The 27,597-nt window shown below is 45.6% G+C and overlaps 2 protein-coding genes across 6 annotated transcripts in view; one reads left to right on the plus strand and one right to left on the minus strand.

Annotated features, from left to right (window-relative positions):
* Positions 1–170: 170 nt before the first annotated feature.
* On the minus strand, positions 171–27,440 carry DCAF4 (DDB1 and CUL4 associated factor 4). 5 transcript variants are annotated; one of them, XM_010962471.3, is made up of 14 exons: positions 27,293–27,440; positions 16,897–16,993; positions 14,633–14,733; positions 14,055–14,212; positions 13,162–13,244; positions 11,873–11,975; positions 9,819–9,962; positions 9,293–9,342; positions 5,265–5,344; positions 3,889–3,987; positions 3,665–3,762; positions 2,616–2,789; positions 2,138–2,252; positions 171–673 (listed from the first exon to the last, which is right to left on the minus strand). In XM_010962471.3, the coding sequence occupies exons 2-14, from the start codon at positions 16,983–16,985 to the stop codon at positions 480–482; spliced, it is 1,488 nt and encodes a 495-aa protein (XP_010960773.2). In that variant the 5' UTR covers positions 16,986–16,993; positions 27,293–27,440; the 3' UTR covers positions 171–479. The 5 variants fall into 5 exon arrangements, 4 of the variants coding, with proteins under 4 accessions (XP_010960773.2, XP_010960755.2, XP_045378663.2 ...); XM_010962453.3 differs by having other exon boundaries at positions 3,889–3,990; XM_045522707.2 differs by having other exon boundaries at positions 5,265–5,384; positions 9,279–9,342.
* The window catches only part of DPF3 (double PHD fingers 3), a 280,249-nt gene continuing 279,230 nt past the window's right edge, over positions 26,579–27,597 (plus strand). The window contains exon 1 of the mRNA XM_074365304.1: positions 26,579–26,693. The gene's annotated coding sequence lies outside the window, so the exon portion shown is untranslated. The remainder of the gene's footprint in view (positions 26,694–27,597) is intronic.

Below are 27,597 nucleotides of genomic sequence, written 5' to 3' on the forward strand. Positions count from 1 at the left end.
CCCTGCTCTCCAGCTGACTGTAAGTACACATGCATATTTCTGGGACCCAGGCACCGGCTCCGACAGTCTTGCCTGGCCTCATCATTAGGTTTCTTGAAAGGGCTTTTGGTGAAAGAAGAAGCTTTAATTATTGTCAATCTTAAGCCCTTAGAAAAGTACTTTTTGTTAAAAAAAAAAAAAAAAAAAGCGGGAGGGGGTATTCTAAGGAATTCAACAAGAAAAGGAAATAGGTACCTTTTATGAAAAGGACTTTAAAGCCTTCTGAGCCCACAACTTAACTGAAATAACTTTACTGAAGTGTCTCCACATAAAACATAGCACCCGTTCCCCCACAGCTGGACGGATGGATGGGATATGCATACATGGAGCATCCATTTAAAACAAAATAACCTCATTGCAAACAGCAGTTGTGGCAAAAACATGGCTACTCTTCACTCCCTTGAGTCACATCCACCTCCCTCCAGGCTGCACCCTCAGAATTAGCTATAGGAGAAGCAGTAAAGGTCCTGCCGGACGGCCATGAGCAACCCCGGCGCTCCCTGGAAGCCCCCAAGCCGAGAAGAGAAGGCCACGCTGGGAATGTCGGCCTTGGAGGTGGGGTGAGGGGAGGGTATGGTTCTGAGCAGCTGGGCATCGTGGAGGCTCCAGATTCTCGTGTAGCAGTCCTGGCCCACTGAGAAAGAGGGAAGGCAGGTGGCAGGTTAGTGAGAGAATGCAGAGGACAATTTGTGGACCTGGTTTTCTCCCATGATTCCTAAGGGCTAAAGATGAGTCCACGTGAGCCAAAACAAACTCCAAATTATTTCTACTGATAAGATGTACTTTTTGAAAATTAAAGTTACAGGTCGCCCTGGGTCTCTAAAACCACAGCTAACTGCAGGCACTCTAAGTGACAAGAGGCACTGGGTGGCTCATGGGGCACCATGGCTAACAGGTGGGCATCCTGCTTCTCTTGGTGTCAAGGGCTACTGAAGAGGGAGCCCAACCCACATGGTCTAGATGACATGCAACTGATTTCTTTTTCATGAAATGGTAACCAGGAAGATCTCTTAATTTCATTATATCCTGGGGACAAACTAGGTGACAACCCTCCCCAGAGCGCTTCCTAGTTTAATAAGGTTCAGTACACAAGACCGGATAGTCCTCGTCACCGTTGTGAGGAATCTGACACCTGACACCATTGGTTACGGCAGCCCAGACAACATGTGCTACTGGAGATCTTCAGGGAGGAGGGCAGACCTTAGATGTCATGGATTTCAGTGTGTGCTTTTGACCACCTGAATGACTCTACGACCAGCTATGGGTCAGTTCAGGCTGTGCAGTTCGAAGATTATTGCAGCCTGCCTACTACACACATCTGCCTCTCAACAAGGATATTTTCTACTATCCAGAACATAAAAACTCTTCTGAGATGAAAACTTGGGGAAAACAGACTGTTGGTGGTGAGAGTAATAAATAATGCCTAAGAAAGTTCTAACAAAATCATGCTTCTTAGCCACACAAAAAAACTCACAGCAAACAGGTACTTCCTGTAGGAATATTAGCAAATTTGAGGATCTGTGAAGACTGAGAACATATCCCTTAATAGTAGGGCCTACTATTTCATCTGTGAAACTGTCCAATTTTCATGCTAACAGAATATTCCATAGCCCAGAAGCAGTGTAATCTATGATCAACTTGTAATTACTTTCAAGGGGTTTTGGTGCTAGGAAGCTCTGCTTCCATTCTGCAAATCATGTGTTCACAGTAGTGCTGTTAAAGGGACCCAGCCATCAATTCCTTTCAAGGACCTCAATCTCTTTTCTTGGCATCTGCTGGTGGATGTAAGAGCAAAAAGGACAGGGAGCCCAACGTCTTCGACGGGACAGCTGCATGATGGGATGAGGGTTGCACTGAATGCTCACCTGGTGAACAGACTTATACCCCTCACCCAGGTCTCTTCAGTCACTGTGTTCTATTGCACTTTAAACTCTTGTTTACTAATGTCCAATTCTACATCCTGTCATCTCCCTGACCCCAGGAGTCCAAAATTCCTTTATTCGGTTTTGTTTTGGAGTCATTTCTCCCTCGTCTACTTAAGTTGCTGGGGACCTAAGGGACAGTGTTTGATGAAACCGATCTCCTCATCCCCAGGTACCTGCCACCACGATTCCTTCTTCTTCATGCACGTGCAGGGGCAGGTGGGCATACTCATTCACGTGCCCTTCATACTGCCTTATGCACTTAGTGGTCCTCAGGTCCCACAGCTTGATCTGTGGGAAGAAGCATAAGGGGCTGTTAGGGAGGGTCTAGCAGGTACGCTGGTGAACCCCAGGCACGGAAGCTAGAGAGGGTGATGCGGTCTCCAAAGAACTCTTCAAGTCAGAAAAATCTAAGTCTCAAACTCCTAAGCCTTTGCTTCCATTAAAAGCACCGGAACCAGCTTCACGTCTATTTAGAGCGGACAGGGCTTCCAGTGGGCAGCAAAGCCCCGCACAGCCCACAACTCGCCTGGTCTCCAACTGCCTTTTCCCGGCTGCTGTCTGGCATGAAGGTCTCTTCGGCAGAGCCCTTCCACCTGGCAGAGCTCTGGGCCACCAGCTCCAGCAGCCTGAAAAAGTCAGTGGCACCCCTACCGTTCCAGCCATGTCGGATGCCATGACACATTGCTCTTCTTGGAGGATTTGTACAGAGGTAACTGCTGAGTCGTGGAACAGACGGGTGGCCTGCCAGCCCTTGCCCTGATTTCGACAACGCAGATCAATAGCAAAGATCTCCCCGGAACGACAGCCATTAAACAGCAAGGGAGCCTGTGGAAAGAGGGGCTTCTCAGTACCTCCCTACCAAGGCTGGGAGCGTTGAGACCTCTGGAATACGACCCCTGCCTCCCCTCCCCTATCCCAGCCCCTGGTAAGAAGTACAGGCGCAGACAGGTTCCTTAGGGTTTGAGCCTCAGTGGAGTTGGAAGGGTCCTTAGAAAGGTCAAAGAACTGGATGCTTCATGTCTCTCCAGTGTCCTCCCCAATGGCTGCAACTGGGACCTAAGGTCTCACCCTGACCCCCTCCCTGTGAAGTGATGGCACCCTGCCTCCTCCCAGGTCTTTAGTGAGAAGCTGGGTGGTGAGTGGGGAAGGGGAGAGAGAAAGATCCAGATAAAGACACTGGGTCCCAAAGAGAGTGGGAAGATGACTGAGGAACCCTGGATAATGACCTCTGCTTATTGTCCAAAGCAGACACATCTCCTTCCACACTTTTAAAGAAAGGTGGCATTTCTACAGGTCAAGTCTTTGAAATGTAGCAATAAGAAGAATCTTGATTGTTTAACATATAAAAGGTGTATCTGACAGTTGCATATAAAACTATTAAGTGTTATGAATTGGTACTTGATTTACACATTAAAAAAAGGACTTGTGCTGCTGGCTAATCTAAGTACTCAAGAACTGCTAACAATTTATTTAAACAGGAAGTTGTTTAAAGCCAGCTGAGCCAAGCATTTCTGAATCAGCCAAATTTCACTCAGCACAGACTTATTCACCAAGTAACCCATCAGTCCTTCTGCTGCCCTCTTTTTCCCTGTAAAAGAGGGAGGACCACTAGATGCCACACAGGGAATCCCATCTCAATCCAGCAAAATGTCCACTCTCGGGAAACTGTGTATTATGCACGCCCTTCCAATCCAACCAACCATGAGCGCAAACTGCTGGGCCAAGACATCGCTGCTGGTCCCGAAGGACTGCCGGTGCCCCGTCACCACACTGGTCACCAGGACTCGCCGAGACAAACCTGACAGACACGGAGATGGGTGGGGAGACAGCGTTACTCGCAGTCTGCGGGGAACGACTGTGGGCAGGGGTTTAAGGTCTGTGAAATCCTTCTCCCTGGGCACGTGGGGCGTCAGCTGTGGCTCACCTGTACTAAAGCAGTTATTTGCCTGGATGTTCAGGGACCATGCACAGGACCAGGCCCCAGGGATCCGGAAACTGCAGAGCATGCCAGGCCGGTCTCCTCCTGCTGAGGGAACAGGAGCGTAAAACCTGGCTGCCTTCCAGGGATGGACATCTACCCTCCATGCTGCCGGGCCAGTGACCACCAGGCGTGGGAAGCCTCCAGAAATAGCTGCTCAGAGGGCCTATATCTTGGCTCCATCCTGGGTTTTATGGTAGCAAAAAAAGGGGCACTCGGCTAAGGGTGCCTAGCTCAAAAGTGGTTACTCTGAGAGAACATATGGACCTTTCCTGCCTTCCCAGCAGCAGTGCTAGAAATACCAACAGCCACCAGGGAGGCAGTGTGGTGTCACAGATAAGAGGGTTTCAATTCCAGATCACACTCAAAGCTGTGTGAACTCAAGCAAACTTTTTTTAAAACTTTTTTTTTAACTAATAAAACATATATAAAGGGTACAAATCATAGTATGAGTTTAATGAGTCATCTCTAAGTAAGTACAGCCATGTAACCACCACCCAGGTTAAGAAATAGACCCCTTGTGTCCCCTCCCAATTACTACCTCCCCACGCACTTGTCCCTTAAAGAGAACCACTATTCTGACTTCTAACACCATCTCTCAGTTTTGTAAGGCAAATTCTGAACACTTTTGTTTCAGTTTCCTCACCTGCAAAATGGTGATAACACATACTCCCGCCTCATAAGCTTGCTGTATGATGAAATGCTAGGCACCCGGCTAAGTGTGCATTAAGTCACTCCATGTACCCCGAGGGGGTAGGTATTATCTTTCCTTTACAGAGGCCAGGCAATCTGTTCAAGCTGGGAAGGGGCAGAGCTGGGATTCATGCCAGCACTCTTACAGGACTGACCCTCATCCAATTGATCCTAATTCTCTGAAAGACCGAAAACTTAATATCCAGAATGCTGCCAGGCAGTTGAACTGTCTTCAGCCAGACAGAACGGAAGTATCTGCCACATGGTAGGAGCTTAACAGATGTTCTCTGGATGATCTGCACAGGCGGCCCAAGTAAGTATTTTGATCTCTTGTACTGTTTACACACACTTTTAACTGTCTGGCTACTGAAATGAACCAAAGGGAGGTGCTAAGTGAAGATGCACATGTACAAATCCTGGGGCAGTTTAAGGAATCCTCCCAGTTGCTTCTGCAGACTGTCCCTATCCTGCGAGCTCTGACCTGGCTCACCCAGCCTGTGGTTCCCAGCCCTGCTGTCCAAGCCATCACCATGGAGCTTATGCCGTTGTTGGCTGCAGCTCCTGGGAGGCAGAGGACAGAGACATTCCTCAGAGCACCTCCTTATCCAAAGGAAAAGGACCCCCTGTACCTGGATGACTGCTGACAAACAGTGACGCTGGAAGCAGGGTGGCACAGCCTGGAGTCTCTGCAATTCCCATGAGGCACAGCCTGGAAAAGCTGTTAAGGACAGTCAAGTACAAGGTCTCCTCTGGGAGGAGAATAGGCATTAGTAGCCTTCAAAAATTCTTAATAATACCCATCATTCATATTTAACACGTTTCATATTTTTTTAAAGGAAAAAAGGTCACAGTTAAAAGCCTCCCTTTAACTTCCCCTACCCAGAAAGAATCTATTCTAAAACTGGTCTGAGGTCTAGACCATAATATTTCCCCGATATGATATTTGTCCATGAGCAATATAATGAACTACCTGGCTTTAAAATATACATAAATCACAGCACACAGAATCTCCTATAACTGTTCAGCCTGCATTGCCTCCTAGTCATCTGTGTTTGTCTGCAGCTCCAGCTCATCTGTCATCACCACAGAGCATCCTCATGTAAGAATACACCCCAATTTATTTATCCCATCTCCTGCTGATGGGCACTGAGGTTGTTTTGGCCCTTTTTTCTCCTCCGCTCCATGGCTGGAATGAGCCTCTCTTCCTATCCTGTCTCCCACTCCCATGTGTGGGAGGCTTCTCTAAAGCAGTTTCTTACATCCATGGTAAGAATTTCACTTTACACTACAACGTGCTATATACACACAGGCATTTTAAAGTTTCATAAAATATTTAATGTTACTAAATACGAAACTGATATTTTCTAGTCTACTTCATTAAAACAAAAAGCTGCTCAATAAACTGATTTCATGGTCCTCTGATAGGTTATGACTCAAGTTTGGAAACATGGCTCCAGTGTCTGTACCTGGAGTGGAACTGTGGGGCGGGAGGGTACATTCACCTGCAACCTACAGTGGCTGTCTCATTTACTCCCACCGGCAGCTTCCCCCATTCTCCACATTTGCCAAATTTGGCACTATCAGACTTTAAAAATCTGTGCTCATCTGAATGGGCATAAAATATCTCATTTTAATTTGCATTCCCCTGACTACCTCTGATTACAATAATTTGGGTTTCCCTTTCTTTGAACTGCCTCTTTATTCCCTTTGTCTGTTTTTCTATTGGACTGTCTCTCTTCTGACTGATTTGGTTCCTTTCCCTTCAGAGCCAAACTTCTCTCAACAGGAACCTACGTTTATCCCCACTTCCTTGCCTTTCTCTGACTCAACCCACTGAAATCCAGGTCTGACCCTCGCCTGGAACATTCTACCCAAAGTCTCCAACGAGCTCCTAATTTCTAAATCTGATGAATACTTTTCAGTCCTGCCCTGTGCCGAGCAGCAGTTTCTAACTACACACTCCTCTTGGTGTTCCAGCCTTGGACCTTCTCCTATCACCAAGATTCCCTGGCCTTGATCCTAAGCCTCCTGGATTCATGCCTCTCCTCCCCCGCTGCCCATCAGTTCTCCCCCTCTCCACTGCCCTCTTACTCTCACAGCGGCCTTCTGTCCGAGGTCTCACCCTCACCAGCCCATCACCCACACTGCTATGTAAGAAATGGCTCCTCGACCACAGTCCTCCAGGGGCACCCCACAGCCTGAAGATCTGGACTTGCAAGGCCCTACCTAGCCAGAGACATCACGGATACCAAACCACTTGCTGCTGCAAAGGTGCCAAGCTCTCTCCTCACTCTTCCTTCTGACTGGAGCTCTGTCCTCTCCTTCCCATGTGGGAACCACCTCCAGAAAGGCTGCCCCCATCTCTGCACCCTATTGTATTCAACTGCCCCACAGACATCACTGCATAGACTGACCACCCGTTCAGCTGCCCAGGTCCAGCACCTTGCACAGGGACTGAATATGCTCAACAGACATTGGTGGAACGAACACTCACGCACACCTCACTGAAAAATCTACATCTCTGCCACATAATGAGGCACCAGTCTTGACAGTCCGAATGTATGACGTGGGCTTATCATGTTGCACTGGGTAGTCAGCCCCATGTTAAGGATGTCCAGGACAGTGGCTGCTGAAATTATAAATGAGAACGCCATGTCGGGCAGCTCAATTCTTTCTGAAATAAATCTCTTTTCCTTCTGGGTTTTAAGGGCAAAGATGTGGGGAGAAAGTCCTTACCCAGGTGCACTTTTAGTGACTATGGCTGAAAGCCAGGTTACACTCAAAACCTGTACGGTTCTTACAGGGCCAGTATCATAGATTTAATCCTTTCATAGGCCACAGGTCAATGCATAACCTGGTAAGTGCAGAAAAAATGCAGTCTAACTTCCCACCACTCTTTGGGGAAAAGCGCAGAGCGAGCACAGGTCTGAATCAGGTTTTGTAAAGGGAGAAACTTCCACGACCTTCAGCAGAAGCAGCAGGTGCACAAAAGCCTGAAGATTACCTGAAATGACCACCAGAGGGCAAGCCACTGATCAAACTGCAAGAGACCACACTCTCTAAACCCAATTACAGGCATACCTTGTTTCACTGCGCTTTGCAGACAGTGTGTGCTTTGTTTTGAACAAACAGGAGGTGTGTGGTGACCAGGTGTTAGGGCAAGTCCACTGGCACTATTTTCCCAATGGCATCTGTTCATTTTGTGTCTGTGTCACATTTTGGCAATTCTCACAGTATTTCAAACTTTTCATTGTCGTTATATTTGTTATTGGTGGTCTGTGATCAGTGATCTTTGATTCAAAAAGATTATGACTTGTTAAAGGCTCAGATGATGAGCATCTATCATGCTCTTAAAAGACTACAGTATAGTGTAAACATCACTTTTATACAGGCTGGGAAACCAAAAAACTTGTGTGACTTGTTTTATTGTGGTATTCGCTTTACTGCAGTGGTCTGGAACCGAATCCACAATATCTCTGAGGTACGCCTGTGTGTGGATTTTTGTCCTCTCTTTAGCCCACCGAGAAAAGTGTGGAGACAGTGCTGTATCATTTGAAGATCAGAAATGAGAGCAGGTTGTTTTCTCTCTAAGGCCTGATCTCTTCTGCCCTCTGGTAAGATCATCACAATAACACATGGTCCCATCACTCCCCAGAACCCGACGAAATGAAAGCCACATAAAACTTTCAATTTACAGAACACACAAGTTCTCTGTTTGTCTTACATAAAATTTATAATCAGATCTCTAATGTGCTTTAGGCTTTAAAACCTTTCAAAATAGAGTGCTGTGGAACAAACTGTTAAAAAAAACCCTGAAAAAACCACGTTCCAATTCAGGCGTCATTTGTTGAGGAACCATGACATGGCCACGCACTGTGCTAAGTGAATTCATGGATGTTAACTAGTTAACCTCATGACAACTCGTGAAGTTGATGTTCGGTATAACAAGTGGTCACATAGTTCTAAGAACTCATTTATTACGGAAATGAACTGTAAGACTCAGTAATGTGTGGCTTTGGGTCAAACAACTTCACTCCATGAAGGACATGATGGACAGCTGTCCTGTGCATCCTCATCCCTGAGCCCCCAGGGATTGCAAGGAAGGACCCAGCTCCCCTGACACTACACAGTATATACTATGTTCCTCCAAATCCTTGGTGGCTCTCTGGGAAGGGAAGGCACAGACTAGAATGAAGAGTGCTCTAAAGAAGCCATCTCCGGCTGGTGACCTAGGGCCAGAGCCCACAGCCCCAGTCCAATGTCAAAGGAGCCTCCTCCTCTGGTGCCTGCCCTCAGCCTCCCTTGCCCCAGGACCACTGCAGCTCTGGGCTCCTTCTTGGCCTCAGGAGGATCTGGGGTTCCTTTCCAAGACTTTACTGTTCCCTTCTGCTTTGTTCCTCTGTTAAAGCACTGACTCAAGTTTCAGAAGTGTCTGGCACATAGTGACATCATCCTAGGACCTCAACTACTTCTCTGTGCTTCATGCGAAGCCTTATTTTCTATCCATGTGCACCGCTCTTTCCTACAGGGTGAGGTGTATGTGCAGAATGGCCCAGACTTCTAGAGACTAAGACACCATCTCACAAACCCCACAGATGCCTAGGTCCATATCAGGGCATGGCCTACCCACCAAACCCCTTTACCTGCCAAAAGATACAGAATGTGGGAATCCAAATGATTCAGTGAGGCCCAGCACACAGCATTCACCTGGTGAGGAAGCACATAGCAAGATGCAAAAATTGGTTTGACTGCCAACTCATGGAGAGAAACAGACAAATACTTTCTTGTGGAATACAGGTATGTGACTTCTTTCTTCTTTTCTCACTCCTTGAAAGGGGGCTGGAACAAGCATCCTGAGAACGGGGAAGCTCCCTACCCTATCATGTAGAGCCTAGAGAGGGAACAGGAGGAAGTAGCCCCCAGGCCTCAGTTCTTCCTACTCAGCATGGGCCTCACAATGAGACATCTGGTACACTCTCCGGGGCAGGGATGAATTCTGGGCAATGGCAGGGACAAACCTAACTCTGAAGGCGTACTGGATCTCACTTCACCCAGAAACCATTTTCAACATGTAGCCGTCTTGTGGCTCATGTCCCAAAGAACAGAAAGTCACAGCTTCTTACAGATACAGCCATCAGCCCACTGCAATGTAAAGACTGCCCCCTAGACAGCACACTGGGTACCTTCCGGTTGGTGAAGTAGAGGTTTTCATGCATATGCACCCGGAGTGCAGGGGTCTTGAGGCCGCGCAGGTTGATGATGCCGTACTTGGAGCCCCCGACTTTGACATCATTTACCGTGAAGAGCCGGTCACTATTGGTATCCGCCTGGAGGGGAGACGTGGACTGGAGGTGACCTCCCAGGCTGAGCCAGGTGGGTTGCCTAAGCCCATCTCCCCAGCCCCCATGCTTTGTGAATTTTCACCGCTTGAGAGCTCCCGTCCATAAGGGAGTGTGGAATGATCTCACTTGCCCCTACTTGGTGTAGCCACCACTGGGCAAAGCTAACAGGTGCCTGGTCTCACAATTCAGGCATAGAAATGGCAGTGAGGGGGCATGGCCAGGAGTCTGAGGTCTGCACAGTGACCCGACTCAGAACTGGGTTTGGAAGAGTCCTTATGTCCATCCAAAGGAACTGCTCAGATGAACCACTTGGTGACAGAGCATGTAGCCATCATGAAAGTCACACAGTAATGTGGAAAATGCTAGTTATAATTGCCAAGGGGCTAAAAAGAGGAGACAAAATTGTATTCCTATTATACAGGACCTGTGATTACCACCAAATTAAAGAAAAAAAAAGGGCATTGCAGTGAAAAAAAATTACAAAAGAAAAGACTGCATTGGGATCTGGGTTATTTTTTTTTAATTTTCTTTTTTCATTAAAAACTATGGTTAATAATTATTTCAAAGCAAAACTTCTACATATTTATGTGCTTTGTATAAATTCATAAATATAAAATATACACACATACATGGGTTTGGATGCTGGTGAAAATGCACTCACTTTGCAAGTTCACTTGGGAAGGACAATTATGCTCCTGAAGAATCATTACCAGTGGTAGAGTCAGATCCAAAAAAATTGATCCCTGGGTGGCAAACAGCACTTTTCACCCCTCTGGTCATACCAGCCAGTCAGTCATCGTGACTCTGCCTGAGAGGAAGGTCTTCCAAGAGCCAGCACACAGTTTGTGTGAAACAAAGCGTGAAGACCATGCACCCAGGCTACGCTAGGTAGCAGGTGCACAGTGACCTCCACTGTCCCCACCCGGCTTACTGAAGAACCCCGGGAAAGAGCTCCTGAGGGGAACCCACTGCAAGAAAGTATTCTACTGACTGAGGTCAAACTGTACCCCAAACACAGGGGAGTATGTGAGTCCCGGATTCCAACCTCCCTTAACGTGGGAGGGCTCTGCTGTTGAAGTCTCCTGGGGCAGGACCTCAAGGGTCAGTTCTGTAGCCTTGGCCTCCAGTCCTGTCAGCAAGCCACCAGGCTGAGGCTCTCTATTTCGTATCCTTCTCTCACTCTCCTTGGCTATCCCTTGGCCTCCAGGAAGGCCAGGGCTTGCAGGGCAGGCTACGCTCTCCTGTGGCCTCAAGTTGCCAGTCTAGCAGAGAGGTGTGGCTCCTGTTTGCAGTGAACCTTCTGGTCCTCTGCCAACATTTCTCTGGCCCGTAAGCTCAAGTAGTTGGCCCTGGCTTCCAGCCCAGGTATAACCACAAGCAGAGAAGACTTTCTGCTTCTTGCAGATGATGTAATGGAGGTATGCTGGTTGTGTAGGCCCAGGGACACAGCCTGCAGGCCCCTGCTACTGAAGTCAGTGACAGCAAGCAAGGGACTAATACGCTGTTGCCACTGAAGGACACTGGGGCTTCAGGTCTGGCCACCATCCTGCCTAGTACAGAGAGGATTAGAAGCCCCTGCTCCACTGTGTACATTTTCAATTGTGTACACAACACATCCAAGGGAAAGTTACTCTGTGATCATTTTCAGTCAGTGTGTGGTGGGCCCTGGCTCTAATGTCAAGTGACAGAGTTGTAATGAGGGTAATGATGGTCAATCACAGCCTATCTTGCCAGCTTGGCACCTGCCAATGGGTACCTGATAGGCGCTTATTAAAACCATAAGACTAAGAAGATGCCACCTGCTTTCATGGCAACTGGCTTCAATGCTAAGCCATGAACTGTCTGGGGGATGGCAACCATGCTCCTGGCACCACAGAGAGCTCCCTCCCACTCACCAGTATCAGGTTAAATCGGTCACTTGCCAAAGCGGAGGGATCCGAGCTCTGAATTTGGACCTTTTTCCTCTGCATACAGCTCACTCGCAGCTCATGGGCTAAACTGCAGAGGAGAAAGAGGGGGCAGGGCGGGTATGGATGCCATACGGAGATATCCATAAAGAAGATGCTGGGGTTCTGCCCTGTCCCCTGAAGACCATCTCCCCTGGTCAGCCCTCTCCTCTCCATATTAAATCTCAGAAATGGAGTTGAGCAAGGCCCCAAAGAATCTCAATTTTAGAATTCTTAGGAAAACTAAAGCAAAGAAATGGGTGGCCCATTCATAGGGTCAAAGAAAGTCAGAACTAGAGGGATTTGTTTTGGATCACCTACACAACTCTTTCTTTTGAGACAAAGAGAATGTGCCTGAGAAATGGACAACCTGCTGAAGAGCACACAGTTAATGAGAAGCCAGGCACACAGCCACCCATCTAAGCGCTCCTCTCCCTCTCCGAGGACCGAGCAGATTTTAGGGTGGAGAACAGATCTCTCTAACTAGACCTTTAACCCATCTCCCTCTCAGAAGGAGGGACACGCCTCTACCTGCCCTGGTGGACACTGCCTGCAGGACTGGCCTTCCCTGAAGGGGGCCGCCTCCTGTAAGCCACCCACACAGTGTTGTTTCCTCACTGGCCCAGGCACAGTGGGAGGCAGCAGAGTGCAGGGGTCAGAAGCTCAGGCCTAGGAATCAGGACAGATCCCACCCTTTCTAGTTTTACCTTTGGCAAATCATTCCACTTTGAGTCTCAGTCTCTTCAGCTGGAACCTGGGGGAAGTGTCAACCTATCTCACAGGGTTTTAGTTAGAACTGTATCAGACATCACAAGTATTTAGATAAAATTTAGTACACATCCATTTAATGTTCCATTTTTGGTGACAACTCATTAGAAAGGGAAAAGGAGGCAGAAGTCTGATGAGATGAAGTTAAAGAACCTTCTACTAAACTAAAAATGATTTACAAGTAACACAGAGGAAACATCTTGAGAAACTTCTGCCCAGTTTCGCTGCCTAGAGCCCCTCTCCGCTCTCCCTGGAGACCAGCAGGAGGGGCCCCCCTCCCCCCAAGGAAGAATGACTCTCTCAGGGCTGACTTCAGCAATAGAAGGTAGGCTGTGAGCTGGAGACTCAATTGTGAAGACTCCTCACAGAGTAGCTACGTGCTCTATTCTGACTGGATTCTTGGACCCCAAAAATAAGAAATAGGAAAAAAGCATTCATGAAGAAAACATAACAAGGAGGCACTGTCTTACCGGCAATAGCTGGTGACGTTGAGAAAACCCAGCTTGCTTTTTTGTAGTAAGGAAGATGCATTAAATCCCAACCTGGCTATTTTCTAAATTAAAAGAAAAAAAGAAAGATTCGATGAGGTTTTATGTTACAGGATAATGGAGACTGTTCTTAGTTTCATAGCATGCAACGAAGAAATAGGTACTACGCTGGCAGAAATCACATGCATAAAAATCTGATGGTCTCCTTTGCTACAACACATCCAAGGGAGAGTTACTTTGTGATAGTTCTCAGTTAGTGTGTAGTCGGCCCTCCTCTCCCTGGAAAGAGGAAAACCCCATTACGATAAAGCATGTGTGAGCTGGGAAGTCTGCTCGGCACCCCTCCAAGCCCCCATCAATGTATACCTGGGGAAATGAGGCCACTGAGCTACTACTGAGTGCAGCGATGGCACTGGACACTCAGGTCTGCACTGTGTTTTCCATTCGACCTATGGTGACTGTGGGGCCTAGATTGTCCATTCTATTGTCCCATAATCATCAAAATACCCTGGCATCCACCCCCAGAAGGGATACCAGAAATCCTCATATCTAAACCACACACCCTGATTTTCTATTTAAAATACACAGTTACCGAAGCTCTATCATACTGCTACCTGTGAGTCTCCTGGGGAAGGAGATGTTAGAATTACTGATGAGGCCTAGCAAATAAGAAAAGCAGGGTGGCGGTGGGAGGAGATTTCTTGCCTGTTCTTACTCTCTTCATCAGGTTCCTGTCAGGGAAAATTCGTTGCAACCCTCCCTAAAGTGCGCTGCGCTGTGTTACAGGGGCGTTTAATTGGCACTTCCCTGCGGCAGTGGGCGGAGGCTGGCAGGAGAGGAGGGGACAGGATAGCTGGCGGGAGCGTGGAGCCCACCTTTCCCTGCTTGTCCTCTTGCTCTAGCAGCTGCAGCCTCTTGCTCTCCATTTCCTTCTGCCGGATGCTCTCCTTCGTGAGGGGGTTGCAGTTGTTATGTCCAGGGAGCAAGCGGAAATAGCGCTTCTTTTCAGGATCATAGTAATAACCTGGTAGATCTTTAGTGAAAAGAAATAAAATCCAACTTAAAACACCATGCACTGAGCCATGCAGTAAGGAGCCCAGGGGCCTGTCCACCAGCCCTCACAGCTGCTGGACTTTTCTGAGGGCAGGAGGTGGGCTAGCGCCATCCTGGGCCCAAGTCAGCACTGGGGGAGCTGTTTGCCTCAGGATCATCATTCTAGACAGCCAGCTCCTCCCTTTAGTGTTTCAGTTTGCTCCCAGAATTTCCTCTGAGCCAGGAACGGGCTGGTGACACACATGAAGTATACCCACATGTAAGTGAAGACACAGACACACAAGGCTGAGGAGAAAAGCAGCCAGAACAGACGTAACCAGACGAGGAGGCAGGACAAGGATTTTTTTTATCTTTCCCCACTGGCAGGGCGGAAGGAGATCTGTCCAGCAGGTTGCCTTACCTGGCACAGAAGAACTGCCAGCTGTGCCGGATGAGGTGGAGGGGGCCTCGTCATCACAGTGGCTGGAATGCCGTGGGCTTTGCTGTGCCTCCGCATTATGCCTGTTGACACACAGTCACGGTAACTTGTAGCCAAGGGCTTGAGTCCCAGTAATTCTCTGACTGTGGGGTCCTACAGTTCCACAGCCTTCACCTCTGACCCTCTGATCCCCAATTACTTGGGGAGCAGTGACCCCTCTTTTCCTTGGAAGCAGTTTGCCTAATGCAAATATATCTAAGTTGGGGCAAGGTTTTGGTTTCTCATCCTTAAGTGAATGCATGTAATAGTAATTTTCTTTCTGTATCTGCTCATTTGAGCATTTTGTGAGGTCTTTTGGAATTTTCCAGATGAAAATGAGAACAGAGATCTTGGCCAATAAGAATTTCACCAGCTGGGCTTATTTGTCAGCTCAATAACAGTTACAAGGCCAGGTGAATTTCATTCTTTATTGGACTGAGCAGTATGGAGAATTTAAACTTTACTTGGCTACCCAACCCTACAGATGGAGAAACTGGGGTTCAGGGCACAGAGGTGATTTGCTCAGTAATACTGGGATAGAGCCATGGTTTAAACACTCACTTTGCAAAACTATAAGCCACTTCCGTGGCAATTTTAGACTAAAGGATATAATGATAAAACAAAAGACCTAATTTTAGAATCCTGCTACAATCAAGAACTTCCCCTGCCCCACAATACCAAAAAGAATACAAATTGCAAAACCAGGATGAAGGAATGAAAGAACTTTCTCTTTTGTCTATTAATACTAACTATGCACAGTTTCAGGGGAATTATTTATTTTCCTTCTTTGGCCCAGAGCTTCCTGAGGCAGCCTGTCTGTGATCAGCAGCAAGAGGAGGAAGGATTAAGTGTCATGACAAATGTCTACGTTTCTAGTCCAAGGACTGCTGCTCCATTCTTTCCACATGGAGCCCAGAAGGTGGCTGTCCACTGTGTTTCCACGCAACTCTGCCAAGCTGAGTCAAGACTCTCTTCTTGCACAGATCACATTTTGCTACACTTTGTACTCTTGTGGGAAGGCCTGGAGCCCAAAAGTATCTATGTTTCTCCTTACAAAACATACAAATATTGGGTGCTGACTTGCTCTTTTTAAATATGGGTCAAGTTTGGGACTTTGGTTCAGAGTAATATTTTCTGCTGCATCTAATGAAGCCCACCAGGTACAGAGGGCCGATTCAGAGCCAAGCAGCCTGACAGTGGCTTTACATACATTATTGTGAACCTCACAAGAGAAGTACTGTACAGGAAGAGGGACTCCAAGTCACTAAGTAGCTTGCCCAGTTTCACACAGGAAAGAGCAGAGTGTCAAACCCAGATCTCCTAACTCCAAGGTCCTTGTTCCTTCCACATTCAGATGCTTTCTATCATCACTGTTTAGGTTCATCTGTTCTAGAGAAACATCCTGGCATTTGACATATTCTGCTCCTATAACTGGAATCTGTCCATTTTAAAAGGAGATCTGGAGCGTGGAAGTTTTGAAATTGGCATACGGGTCTCCTTTGGCGAGGAGGGGGCCGTGCAAAGACTTCCTATGGCCAGAGGTCATGTCAGCAGCCTTGAACTGTGAAGAGGTGTTTTCTCTTGGGGAGGGGAAGGGAGGGGGTGTATCTTGTTCTAAGACTAGACTGTATTTAATTCATGCAGAGAAATAAGTAGAGTGTGGAAAATATTTATTATGGGGACTTCAATTAAATATACACTAAGTTTTATTTTTTTAAGCTAGGTGGAAGGTACAGTGTTGGTGTTCATTGTATTATTTATAACTTTCTGCGTTTACTAAATACAATATTATTTATATTATCATATATACTATATATAGCCTTACTTAGGATTTAGGCTGAATTAATGAAGTTAGGTTGCCGGAAAGCTATTTTCACAGGCTGAAAAAAAAAGAAGATAGAGCAAGTCTACAAAATGGAGAAGCAGCTCTTCAGTTGTATCAGATAATGTTTAGTTCTAAGCCTGTGGCCAAGGCTCTGGTCAGAAGTCATGGTCACTCTGAAAAGCAAGACAAGTGTGGTCAGCTCCTCACTACCCCAGCGTGGCAGACAGGCCGATCTGCAGCAGAGACATCCCCCTGGGAGCCTGTCAGAAGTGCAGACTCCGGCTGGGCCCCTCAGACCCTGCATTTTGCCGAGACCCCCAGTGAGTCATGTGCGTGTGAGGGTGCTGGCAACGCTAGAAAGACACTGGACGGCAGCACTTGCCTCTCATTAGAACCATGCTGTCTGAACCAGGGGTTCTGCGAGTGGCTCCTTCTCCCATGTCTTCTATTCTGCCAGCTGCTTTTATGCATTCCAGCTCCTGAAAGAGAAAAAAAGAAAATTACTTACAAACGCATGTATGCACACTTTTCTCTTCTGTTTGCTTCCCTCATGCTCAGAAGTAGGCAAAAGGATTGGCCCAACTTGGGTTATCATCAAAGTCGTCACCAAGCCTCACCTATAAAAGGACCGCCACCAGGCAGACACATGGATAGAATCCAACGTGTCTGTAGCCACTTTTCTGGCTAAAGTCCTCTCACCTCACAGCTGATGCCTGGCCCACCAACCTGCCAACCTCCATTCCCTGGGTCACTGTGGAGGCACTGACAGACTCTTACAGTTTACTTCACAATGACAGTTTGAGCCTGGCATGAGAACCCTCTTAGGCGAGACTTCTTTTCAGATAACACCAGAGCATATAATAATTTTTCTTTCAATTCACACACATCCCTATTCACAGAGAATAGTTAACAGTGAACACTTTCTCCTACTCAGTTTCAATACTGACCAAGGCAAACTGAACAAATTAAGCAAGGTCTGCATATTACTTCTCAATGTGCTTTTCACTTAAATCAGCAAATCATCACACGTTTTAACACTGGGAATCATATTAGGAATTCTTAAAAAGACTGAACTGTAGTACATGAACCAGTTGCTGGGAGTTTCAAGCTTTCCTAATGCCTGCTGATCTTTTCCACCGGAGACATTGTGATATCTTACTGAATACACTTTAAAAACATATTCAAATGCCATAACAAAATTAGAAACAAATTTTTAAGGCTGAGTGCAACCAAACGATAGATTGGAAAATCTATTTGCCTTTATTTCTCAACTTCTACTTTTGAGTGGGGAATGCCTGTTAGCATCAAACAGAGCATTAGAAGTCTGGATCTGCATTCCAGAATTCTGTATTTATCCAACAACTTTCATGTCAACTTATGATTGTGAGCTGGGGCTAATTCAATACAAAGGAAGAGTAATTTAGTGAGTATAGTACTTAACCAAACATTGCATGAATTCTGTAATGTAGTACTCGATCTGCTTGCTTCAGAGTCATTCTGCCTCCCCCACTGCGCCACTCCACAACCTGGATTAATTTAACCAACCACTCTCTAGTCCCGTGCCAGAATTAGTAAGCACTACTAGAGCAAGTTATATAGCCATGCTGACTTGGAGTCATCATAAATGTCTCACTTTCATTCTCTGCTGGGACATTATAAATTAACCTGATTTTATTTACTCCTAGTCTGATTCACTCCTGACAGTCCAGGGTTTTACCACTCTCCTAAAATCCCTTCCTACTTCCTGCCAGTCACCCTTAATAGATAGCATAGCTCCCCACCTCACAGAGAAGAGATATGTTACCAGCAGGAATAGCCCAATTTCTTTCCCATCCACTCCACAAACGTCTGCCTTTACTACTTTTTATCATCTTCTCTCTTGTTTTGGAGAAACAGGTGTCCCTGTACCATTTCCAGGCAAACCCTTCCCACCTGGCTGTTTATCTCATTTTCTTCTCAAACGCTGCAGACATCTGTTCCCATATATGTTTAATCAATCTTCCCCTCTCCTTATCTCAGCTTATATAAACATGCTCATGTTTTTCATTTGTATGTGCTCTACCTCTAACCCAAAAGGAATAGAAATGTTCGGAAAGCATGGTCTACAGGTATACATTCCACTTTGTTCTCCAATCATTCTTCAACCCACTGCAGTCAGACCTCCTCTATCCTCATCTTTCTGCTAAAATGCTCTTGCTGAGGTATTAACTAATGATGGCCTCCTTGCCAAAGTTAGCAGTCTCTTTTTAGCCCTTATTCCTGCAACGTGTGACAGCATGAAGCATCACTCTTCCTTTAGCTTCTGGAATCTTCCACTTGGTTCTCCTCTTACCTGTCAAGTTCATCCTTTTCTAGTTTCTTTTGGGTACCCACTCCATGTGTGTTTTCCACTGTTCTGTTCCAGATCCTCCTGTTTTCATACTTAATACCACCTTACTTGTCAATACAGCTTCATCGCTAATCCTAGCATCCCTCTTGAGCATCAAGTTCTAATTAAAAGGCTGCCTTCTGTCTACTGCCATAGACCTAGCAGCCTCAACATGTTTAAAAGTGAGTTCATGATCTCTCCCTTGTGCTCAGTCTGCTTTTACCTATCTGTAATTCCCTTCTCTGAAATTCTCCCACTGCCCCACTCCCATCCAAAAGTATAATAATTTTATTCATTTTCCTCAACAATCCCTTTAATGGCTCCTGGACACCACAGGCAAAGGTCTACCTTTAGATTAATTATCTTATGCCTCAGCCAAAGAATAAAGTTGCATTTATTAACTAGTTAAGTTACAAACTAGAAGGCACTGTGTATAGGAAGGGAAATATGTATGCTCAGTGTTAAGAAAACTGGTAAGAGAAATAAGCCATGTTGACATAAGATTATTATTACCAACTCTATTCAGAGATAAAAATTTCTTTAGATTGTACATCCTGTACATGACTCCAATTTGCTTAGTTATGAAATAATACATGAATATACTGAAGAACACAGGTAACGGTGAATCAAAGACTTTAGGTCACCCATCAGGAGGCAGGGCCACTGGTCCACCTGCATCACTATTCTCAACAGTTGGGCACTGCACGATCAGAAAGACACAGTAAATACTGAAATAAATGGTGAGTGATTTTGGTCAAAGACAATGTTTTTAAACCATCAACTCACACAGCACAGGCTCAGACACTGCAACAGAATAAGGGAGGCTGACATTAACTATTTTAATAAGAAATACAAAGTCAAAGCCACTTAAAAAAGTCACAATAAATAGAAGTTGACCAAATACAGAAAGGGTTAAGAGTAGGATGAAACGGTATCTTTTTATACTTTTAATAAGCCTATTTGAGGGGTGGGGAATGAGTCTTCCCCAAATGCAAACATAGTTCATTCTCAATGTGAACTTTAATGGATTATGCTTACACTTATCACCCTGTACTGAACTTCTGTTTGTACTCCTACCTTGTATTAGACATGATGTGAATGCTTTAAGGCAAAGATCCTGCCCTTGTTCTTTTTTTCTATTCCTAGCACCCAGGACCTAGTTGGTTCTTAGTAACTATTCACTGAGCCAAAACAAACCGAACAAACAACTCCTTGAAATCCCAGGTAGCTTCCTTCTGCTCTGGGCATTTTCGTTTGTTATCCAACATATATTTACAAAGTGCCCACTCTATGTCAGGCACTGGGCTAGGCACTGGGGAGCAGGCAGAGATAAAGAAACTGGGGTTCCCATTCTCAAGGCACTCGTTGTTTAGCAGGGCACGTGAATGCATGAACCAATTCCTGTAGTGCATCTTAAGGATGAAGACCCAGATCTCTGCAGGTGCAGTAGGAGAGAAAGGAGTGACTGGTCTGAGTGAAAGGGACCGAGGGGAGACAAGAGTTTTAACCACAGCCTGAAGAACGAGTGTCAGGCAAGGCAGTGCGCTGAGGGGCCTGCAAGCAGTTTGGTATGGCTAGAACCTTAAGTAAAAAGGGCTAAGGGATGAGGCTAGAGAAGCAGGCAGGATCAGATGCCAAGGTCTCTGGGTGCTGGGTGATTAGCATGATTAGACCTGCGTTTTAGAAAGGGCACTTTAAAGGCAGCAGTGGAGGGAATAAGTTGGAAGTTAAAGACTGCTGCGGCAACTCAGGTTAGAGGAACCCACTAACACAGAAGTGATACTTGGGAAACAGAACCCTGAATTTAGAAAGATTTAGAAGGTGAATTTCACAGGAGAGGTGGAGAGAGGGGAGCTGATAACCGATACGTGAATAATTGGTAGTGTCCTGACCTGGGAGAGCAAGAATAAATGAGGAAAAGCAGTTTGGGAAAAGATGAGAGTGAGTCTCATTTTGAATAAATCAGTCTCGAGATGTTTGTAAATAAGCGTCTGGGAACCAAGAGGGAAAATGAGGCTAAAGATAGAGTCATCAGTACGTGGTGACAGACTGAGACAAATGTGGCTCCAAAACCAAATATATAGCGGGGATTAAAATTCAAAATTAGAGACAATTTAATTGGACAGTAATATGAAATCAGTACAATCAGTTTCTAGATCAGTGTTTCTTAACCAAGGACAATTTCACCCACCAGGGAACACTTGGCAATGTCTGGGGACACTTTTGTTTGTCACAACCTGGGGGGGAGGGGTGGGCTGCTGCTAGCATCTAGTGGGTGGAAGCCAGAGATGCTGCTAACCATCCTACAACACGGACGGTCCCTTACAACAAACTATCAAGCCCCAAATAGTCCTGAGGTTAAGAAACCCTGTTCTAGTTAGGAAGTGCTCAACAATTTGCCAGGTGAAATGCTGAATCCCAGTACCTTCGTAGATACTCTGCCAGGCACAGACATTAAAAAAGATGTGGAAGGCTGAGCTTGGCTTTGCCTCTTAGAGAGTCTTTCAGTCTTTCAAGTACTTAAAGGAGTAAAGAAGAATAATTTCTAAGAGATCACTATTCTAGAAAGACAATGTTAATCTCAAACAAATAAACATGATTTAACTTTTTGAAAAATGAGCAATACTTATCAAGTAACTTATACTTGCCTTTTTCTGAGAAGTGATTCTAAGAAAATAATACAAAAGATTATAAAAATTATATGTAAGGTATTTACTGCAATTTTTCAGTTCACTTTATGAAGCTAGTATTACTGTTGCCAAAACCAGACAAAGGTAATCACAAGACTAGAAAATTATAGATCTACCTTGTGAACACAGACACACAAATCCTCAACCAAATGCTAGCAGACCAAATCCAGAAGCATATAAACAGGATTATACACCATGACCAAGTAGGATTTATCCCAGGAATATAAATGTATGATTCAACATACGAAAAGCAATCAACACAAAACGTATTAATAGAGTATATGAGAAAAAAAACCCTTTACACGAGTACCTCAATAGACACAGAAAAAACATTGGACAAAATCCAGTACCTTTCCTGATAGAAACTAGGCACAGAAGGTAACTTCCTCAACTTGATAAAGGGCATCTATAAAAACCCACAGCTAACATTATATTTAATGGTGAAAGACTGCAAGCTTTCCTCCTAAGATCAAGAACAAGACAAGGATGTCTGTTCTCACCACTTCAACACTGTACTGGAGGAGGGGGAGGGTAGAACTCAGTGGCAGTGACTGCTCAGCATGCAGGAGGTCCTGGGTTCAATCCCTAGAACCTCCATTAAAAAAATAAGCCAAATTCCTCCCCACCAAAAAAACCCCACCGTACTGGAAGTTCTAGCCGGGGGCAACTAGGCAAGAAAAAGCAATAAATGGTACCCAAACAGGAAAAGAAGTAAAATTTTTTCTATTTGCAGATGACATGATGTTATATATAGGAAACCCTACTAGACCAAAAAAAAAAAAAAGACCACCCACCAAAACTATTGGCACTAATACATGAATTCGGCAAGGTTTCAGTTTACAAGAGTAATATATAAAAATCAGTAGTATTTCTATATACTAGCAAAGAACAATCTGAAAATGAAATTAAAACAAATACATTTACAACAGCATCAAACAGAATAAAGTACTAGGAATAAACTTAACAAATAAGTGCATAACTTGTACACTGAAAACTGTAAGACACTGTTGAAAGAGATTAAAGAGGATCTAAGTAAATGGGAAGACATCCATATCATGGACTGGAAGAAATAAGATGGTCTCCAAACTGGTATAGTTTTAACGCAATCGCTATCAAAATTCTATCTTTGGCAAAACGACGAACTGATCTTGAAATTCATAGGGAAATGCAAGGGAAGCAGAATAGTTAAAACAGTCTTGAAGAAAAAGCGAAATTGGAGGACTCACATTTCCCAATTTCAATGCTGCAGTAATCAAGACAATGTGGTACTGGCAAAAAAATATAGATCAATGGAGTAGAATAGAGGGTCCAGGAATAAACCCACGTATTTATATGCCAACTGATTTTGACAAAGGTGCCAAAACCTTTCAGTGGAGGAAAGAAGAGTCTTTTCAACTGCTGGGACAACTGGATATTCACCTGCAGAAGAATGAATCTGGATCCCTACTTCACATCACATATAAAAATTAACTCAAATGGATCTAAGTTCTAAGACTATTAAACTTTTAGAAGAAAAAGGTGTAAATCACCACAAACTTGGATTAAGCAATGGTTTCTTAAATATGATACCCAAAGCACAAGAAAAAATAGATTAACTAATTAGACTTCAAAATTAAAAACTTTTGTGAAAAGAATACTATCAAGGAAGTGAAGACAACTCACAGAATGGGATAAAATATTTTTCAATCCTGTATTTGATAAGGATCTAGTATCCAGAATATATAAACAATTCAACAAGAAAAATAACTCAATTAAAAAATAAGGAAAAAATTTGAAGACATTTCTTCAGAGATACACAAATCGCTACAGAACATGAAAAGATGCTTAATATCGTTAGTCATTAGGTAGATGCAAATCCAAACCACAATGAGATACCACTACTTATCTACCAGGATGGCTATAAAACAGATAACAAGTACTGGTGAGGATGCAGAGAAATTTGAACTCTCATACACTGCTGGTGGGAATGTAAAATGCTGCAGCCACTTTGGAAAACAGCTTGGCAGCTCCTTACAAGGTTCACTATAGAGTTACCGTATGACTTAGCAAAACCCAGCAGAAACGAAAACATATAACCATACAAAAATTTGGACAGTATCGTTCACAGCAGTATTATTCATAATTGCCCCAAAGTGTAAACAATCCATATCTCCATCAACCAATGAACTGATAAACAAAATGTGGCACATTGATACAACAGAATATTATTCAGCCATAAAAAGAATGTAGTACTGACACATACTACAATGTGGATGAACCTTGAAAACACTATACTAAGTGAAAGAAGTGGGACACAAAAGGCCACATACTGTATGATTTAACGTATATGAAATCTCCAGAACAGGCAAACCTAGAGAGAGTGTGAGAGAAGTGGTTTCTAAGGGGTAGAGGAAGAAAAGAATGTAGATACATTAAAAAAAAAAAAAAAAAAAAAAAAAAAGAGGAGGTAGAGAGTGGGAAGTAACTAATTGGTACAAAGGTTCACTTCTTTTTTTTTTTTTTAAGCTTTTTGAAAGTCTATTTTTCTATTTTGAATATGCTTTTTTCCGTTATCCCAAATGAGTTGATAAAGGCTCTGATTAAACTGTTTTATGTTTTCAGGAATAAGAGTGACTTTTATTATGTAGTTGGTAGCTTGGAAAATTTTTACACAATTTTAAATGATTTATGATGTTCCATGTGTTCTTGTTTACGTTTCCCTAAGCATCATTCTACCGAATTCCTAGTTTCCAAAAGCTGTAGTACCATACATAATATTTTAGTATGATAGTAGTTTTATTTGTTTTAAAACTAGAATCAGGTTGAATGTGACTTTAAAATTTATGCTTTGCCCATTTGTAAAACACTGAGATATTCACGTCACATTTCCTTTATTGTTTGACTATACACTTGTTGAAAGGTAAGTTTACAGATCAAATGATGAAGCTTCATGTTTCAGTAAAAAAAACTTGTCTTTTTACTTAAAGATTCATGGAATAGAATTTATACTTAAGCAGAATGACTATACACAGAAACTTTTTCTGGAGGCAACTTAAAAGCAAAGTGGAACTGGTAGATCTTTTGGTTTTTGTTACTGACTTACTATATAGGACTCCCAGCCAGGTATAGAGCATTAATATGAAATACTGAGAAATTCATAATCTTAAAAAAAAAAAGGTGGGGGACGAAGTATACAAAAAGATCACATTACCACTAAGAGGCTGAAATGACTGGATTTGTAATATTTTTTAAAACCTTCATTTTGGGTCAGCATAAATATCCTTTAATTTTTTTTTTTTTTGCCCTATTTTCAGAAGCATTCCATTGAGGTTTAACATAGCAAGCCAATATAAAGTTCTACAGTTCAGCAATTCTGAATTCTGAGTCATATTAAGATGAAAATGGAAGTCAAAACTTAGGAAAATTTTCATCTGTTACATCTAATTCATCTTCTGCTTGTTGATCCTCTCTTAGAAAGGTGGACACCTTTCCTGTTCCAGATAGACACTTAGCTGACAGAAAGCTCTGAAAAGGCAACTGTGAATTTGCTCTTACAGTATCTAAATGAGATGGATAATTTGGCAGACACCTAGAGCTTCTGAAAACCTAGCTATCTGTTCATCAATCTTTTGTATATGTTGGTAGGAGGCAATGTATACCTCTAAAGCTTTGCGTGGAAAAGCATTTCAATAGTGCTAAATTCTGAAAACATAATCTTTATATCACTTGCTTTCTGCTTTTCAAAACTGCCAAGTTTGCTCCAGATGAGAGCTGTTTGCATGGCATCCACCGTGGCTCTCTGTAACTGGCTTCGCCCTGAAATGCGCGTCCAGCAGATGGGCGTGCTGATTTGCCCTTTTTACTTCAGAGAGCTGTTTAGCTTCTCCATTCCTTGTTGCTGATGTTGCCGTGGGGTCATCTTGTTTCGTTTTTACAACGGTTGCTTTGGCTGCACGTCTCTCAACTGCGGCGTGTCCGTTACCCTGAAGTTCTGCAAACTCCTGAGCGATGTTTCCAGCCTGGCTTCAAATGTGGGGTCTCTGTGACGCCTACTGGAGGCTGTCACTCACCGGAAGGTCGGCCTTGCCTCCCAGTCTGGTAGTTTTCCGCGCTACAAAATGCTCCCGGTTCGAGCGGCCCCCATTCCACTGGCGCTTCCTGCCCCGCCCCCCAGCCGCCATTCTGGGCCACACAGGCCCGACCCCGCGGCCTCAGGCTGGTGGCGTGGCAGGCGGCCTCCCTTGGCCTCGGCCCGAGGTGGGCCCGGAACTTGGTGGGGCATTCAACGTCGGGGCAGGCTCCACTCACCCCCACGTCGCAGCCGGCCCTCAACGTCCCACAGAGCACATGGCCGGGGCCCTCGGCGGGAGCCCAACTCCACTGCTCAGAGCTGCCTGGGCCGTGCTGGGGCCACAGGGTTTCTTTTCGCAGAGACGAAAATGTTCTGGAATAAGACAGCGATGACGGTCGCACGACCCTGCCAACATACTACAAAACCCGCCCAACCGTACCCCGTAAAACGGCGAATTTTATGGGTTGTGAATTGTATTTTACTACAGCAGTGCTATATTTATGTGAGAAGCATCCTAAGTATCCAGCGACAGGTGAGTTAGGGTTGCAGACACCAGCGGACTGCGGCGTGGAAAACTCAAACGCCACCGGTTTGTAAAGCTGAACACGAAATGGCCTCTACGGGGAGCCCGCCGTGCCCACCCCAGCCGGCACTGTAAACTCTGCCTCACAAACGGAGGCCGCGACCGTGCCCAGAAGGACAGAGTGGTGGAAAAGGAGTTCCACCCCTGCTGGTCTGGCCTCAGGACTTATGACCCTCAGGACACCACCTCAACTACAATTCCCACTGCCCTTGAAAGCTAGAGTTGGAGGCTTTGGAATGTTGCCTGTTTCCTCCAGGAAGTTGTCGCCTCAGTCTTCTTTCCTACTGGCTGTCTGAGTCACAGGACAGCTCTGCAGACCACCTCACGCCCGTCCAGGGAAAGGGGGTGTCACGGTTTCCGAGGTCAGCTGGGGAGACGACGGGGCCTGCTAGACATCGCGAGTGCCAGCATGGAAGGGTGGCTTTGTCGCTAATGTCACAATTCGGAAAGCTTGGATTCAAGCCGCGATTCCAGCGCTTACTAGTTGGTGAGTTACCTCGGGCAAGTGACCACTTCACCGGGGCTCCTTAAGCGTCCGACAAAGGTACTACCAACCTAACTCCCAGGGCTGGTGTGCGGAGAGCGAGGTTAATGCCCGTAAAGCAGTCAACAGCGCCCCGCACTCAGTAAGCGCTCAGTACGCGTTACCTGTGAGGCTGACCCGTGTGAAAAAAGTCAACCACAACCTGAACTTTCAGGTGAACCGCCCCCGAGGGCCCGTAGTCCAGCCACTGGCAGCTGTTGGGTGGCACCTTCACATCAGGGTTTAGAAAAACGTTCCTTTGGGTCAGACACGGAGAGGCAACACTCGGGGTCCCCCTCCCCCGTCTCCACGGCTGCAGAGCCGACAGGAAGAGCCGACAGGAAGAGCCGGCTCCACGCGCTCGCAGATCGCACACAGCCGGAGCTCGCCGGCCCAGCCCCCACCCCACGCCACGGTCAGGCCGGCGATCCACGTGCTCGACTCCTCCCCGCCCCCTTCTCAGGCCTTCCTCCCAATCCCCTCTCCGGTCCCGAGCTTTGCGGGGCGCGCAGCAGCCGCCTCCGGACCGACCCCAACTGTCACTCCTGATAGCGCAGACTTACTTGATCAAAAGGGTCCTTTCCGGCTTTCCCTCGGGCCCAGGGTCAGCAGGAGGAGCTGCTAGGCGTGGAAAGACCCGGAAAGACCGAGCCGTAGCGTCCGCCAGTTAGTTGCGTCCGTTCTTGTGTTGCCTCAGCGGATAGGGCCATGGCGGCCGCCCCTTCCTTCTCATTGGACTCAGCTTCTGACTGTCTACGCCAATAGGGTGGATCTTAGGGAGGGGGCGGGGACCGGGGACTTAGCTCCGCCCAGCTTGGCAAAAAGGCCGCGAGCCGTCGGCTGGCGAGACTGGGCTCGCCACGTTTGG

This window comes from Camelus bactrianus, chromosome 6 (assembly GCF_048773025.1).
Source record: "Camelus bactrianus isolate YW-2024 breed Bactrian camel chromosome 6, ASM4877302v1, whole genome shotgun sequence".
NCBI lineage: Eukaryota > Metazoa > Chordata > Mammalia > Artiodactyla > Camelidae > Camelus > Camelus bactrianus.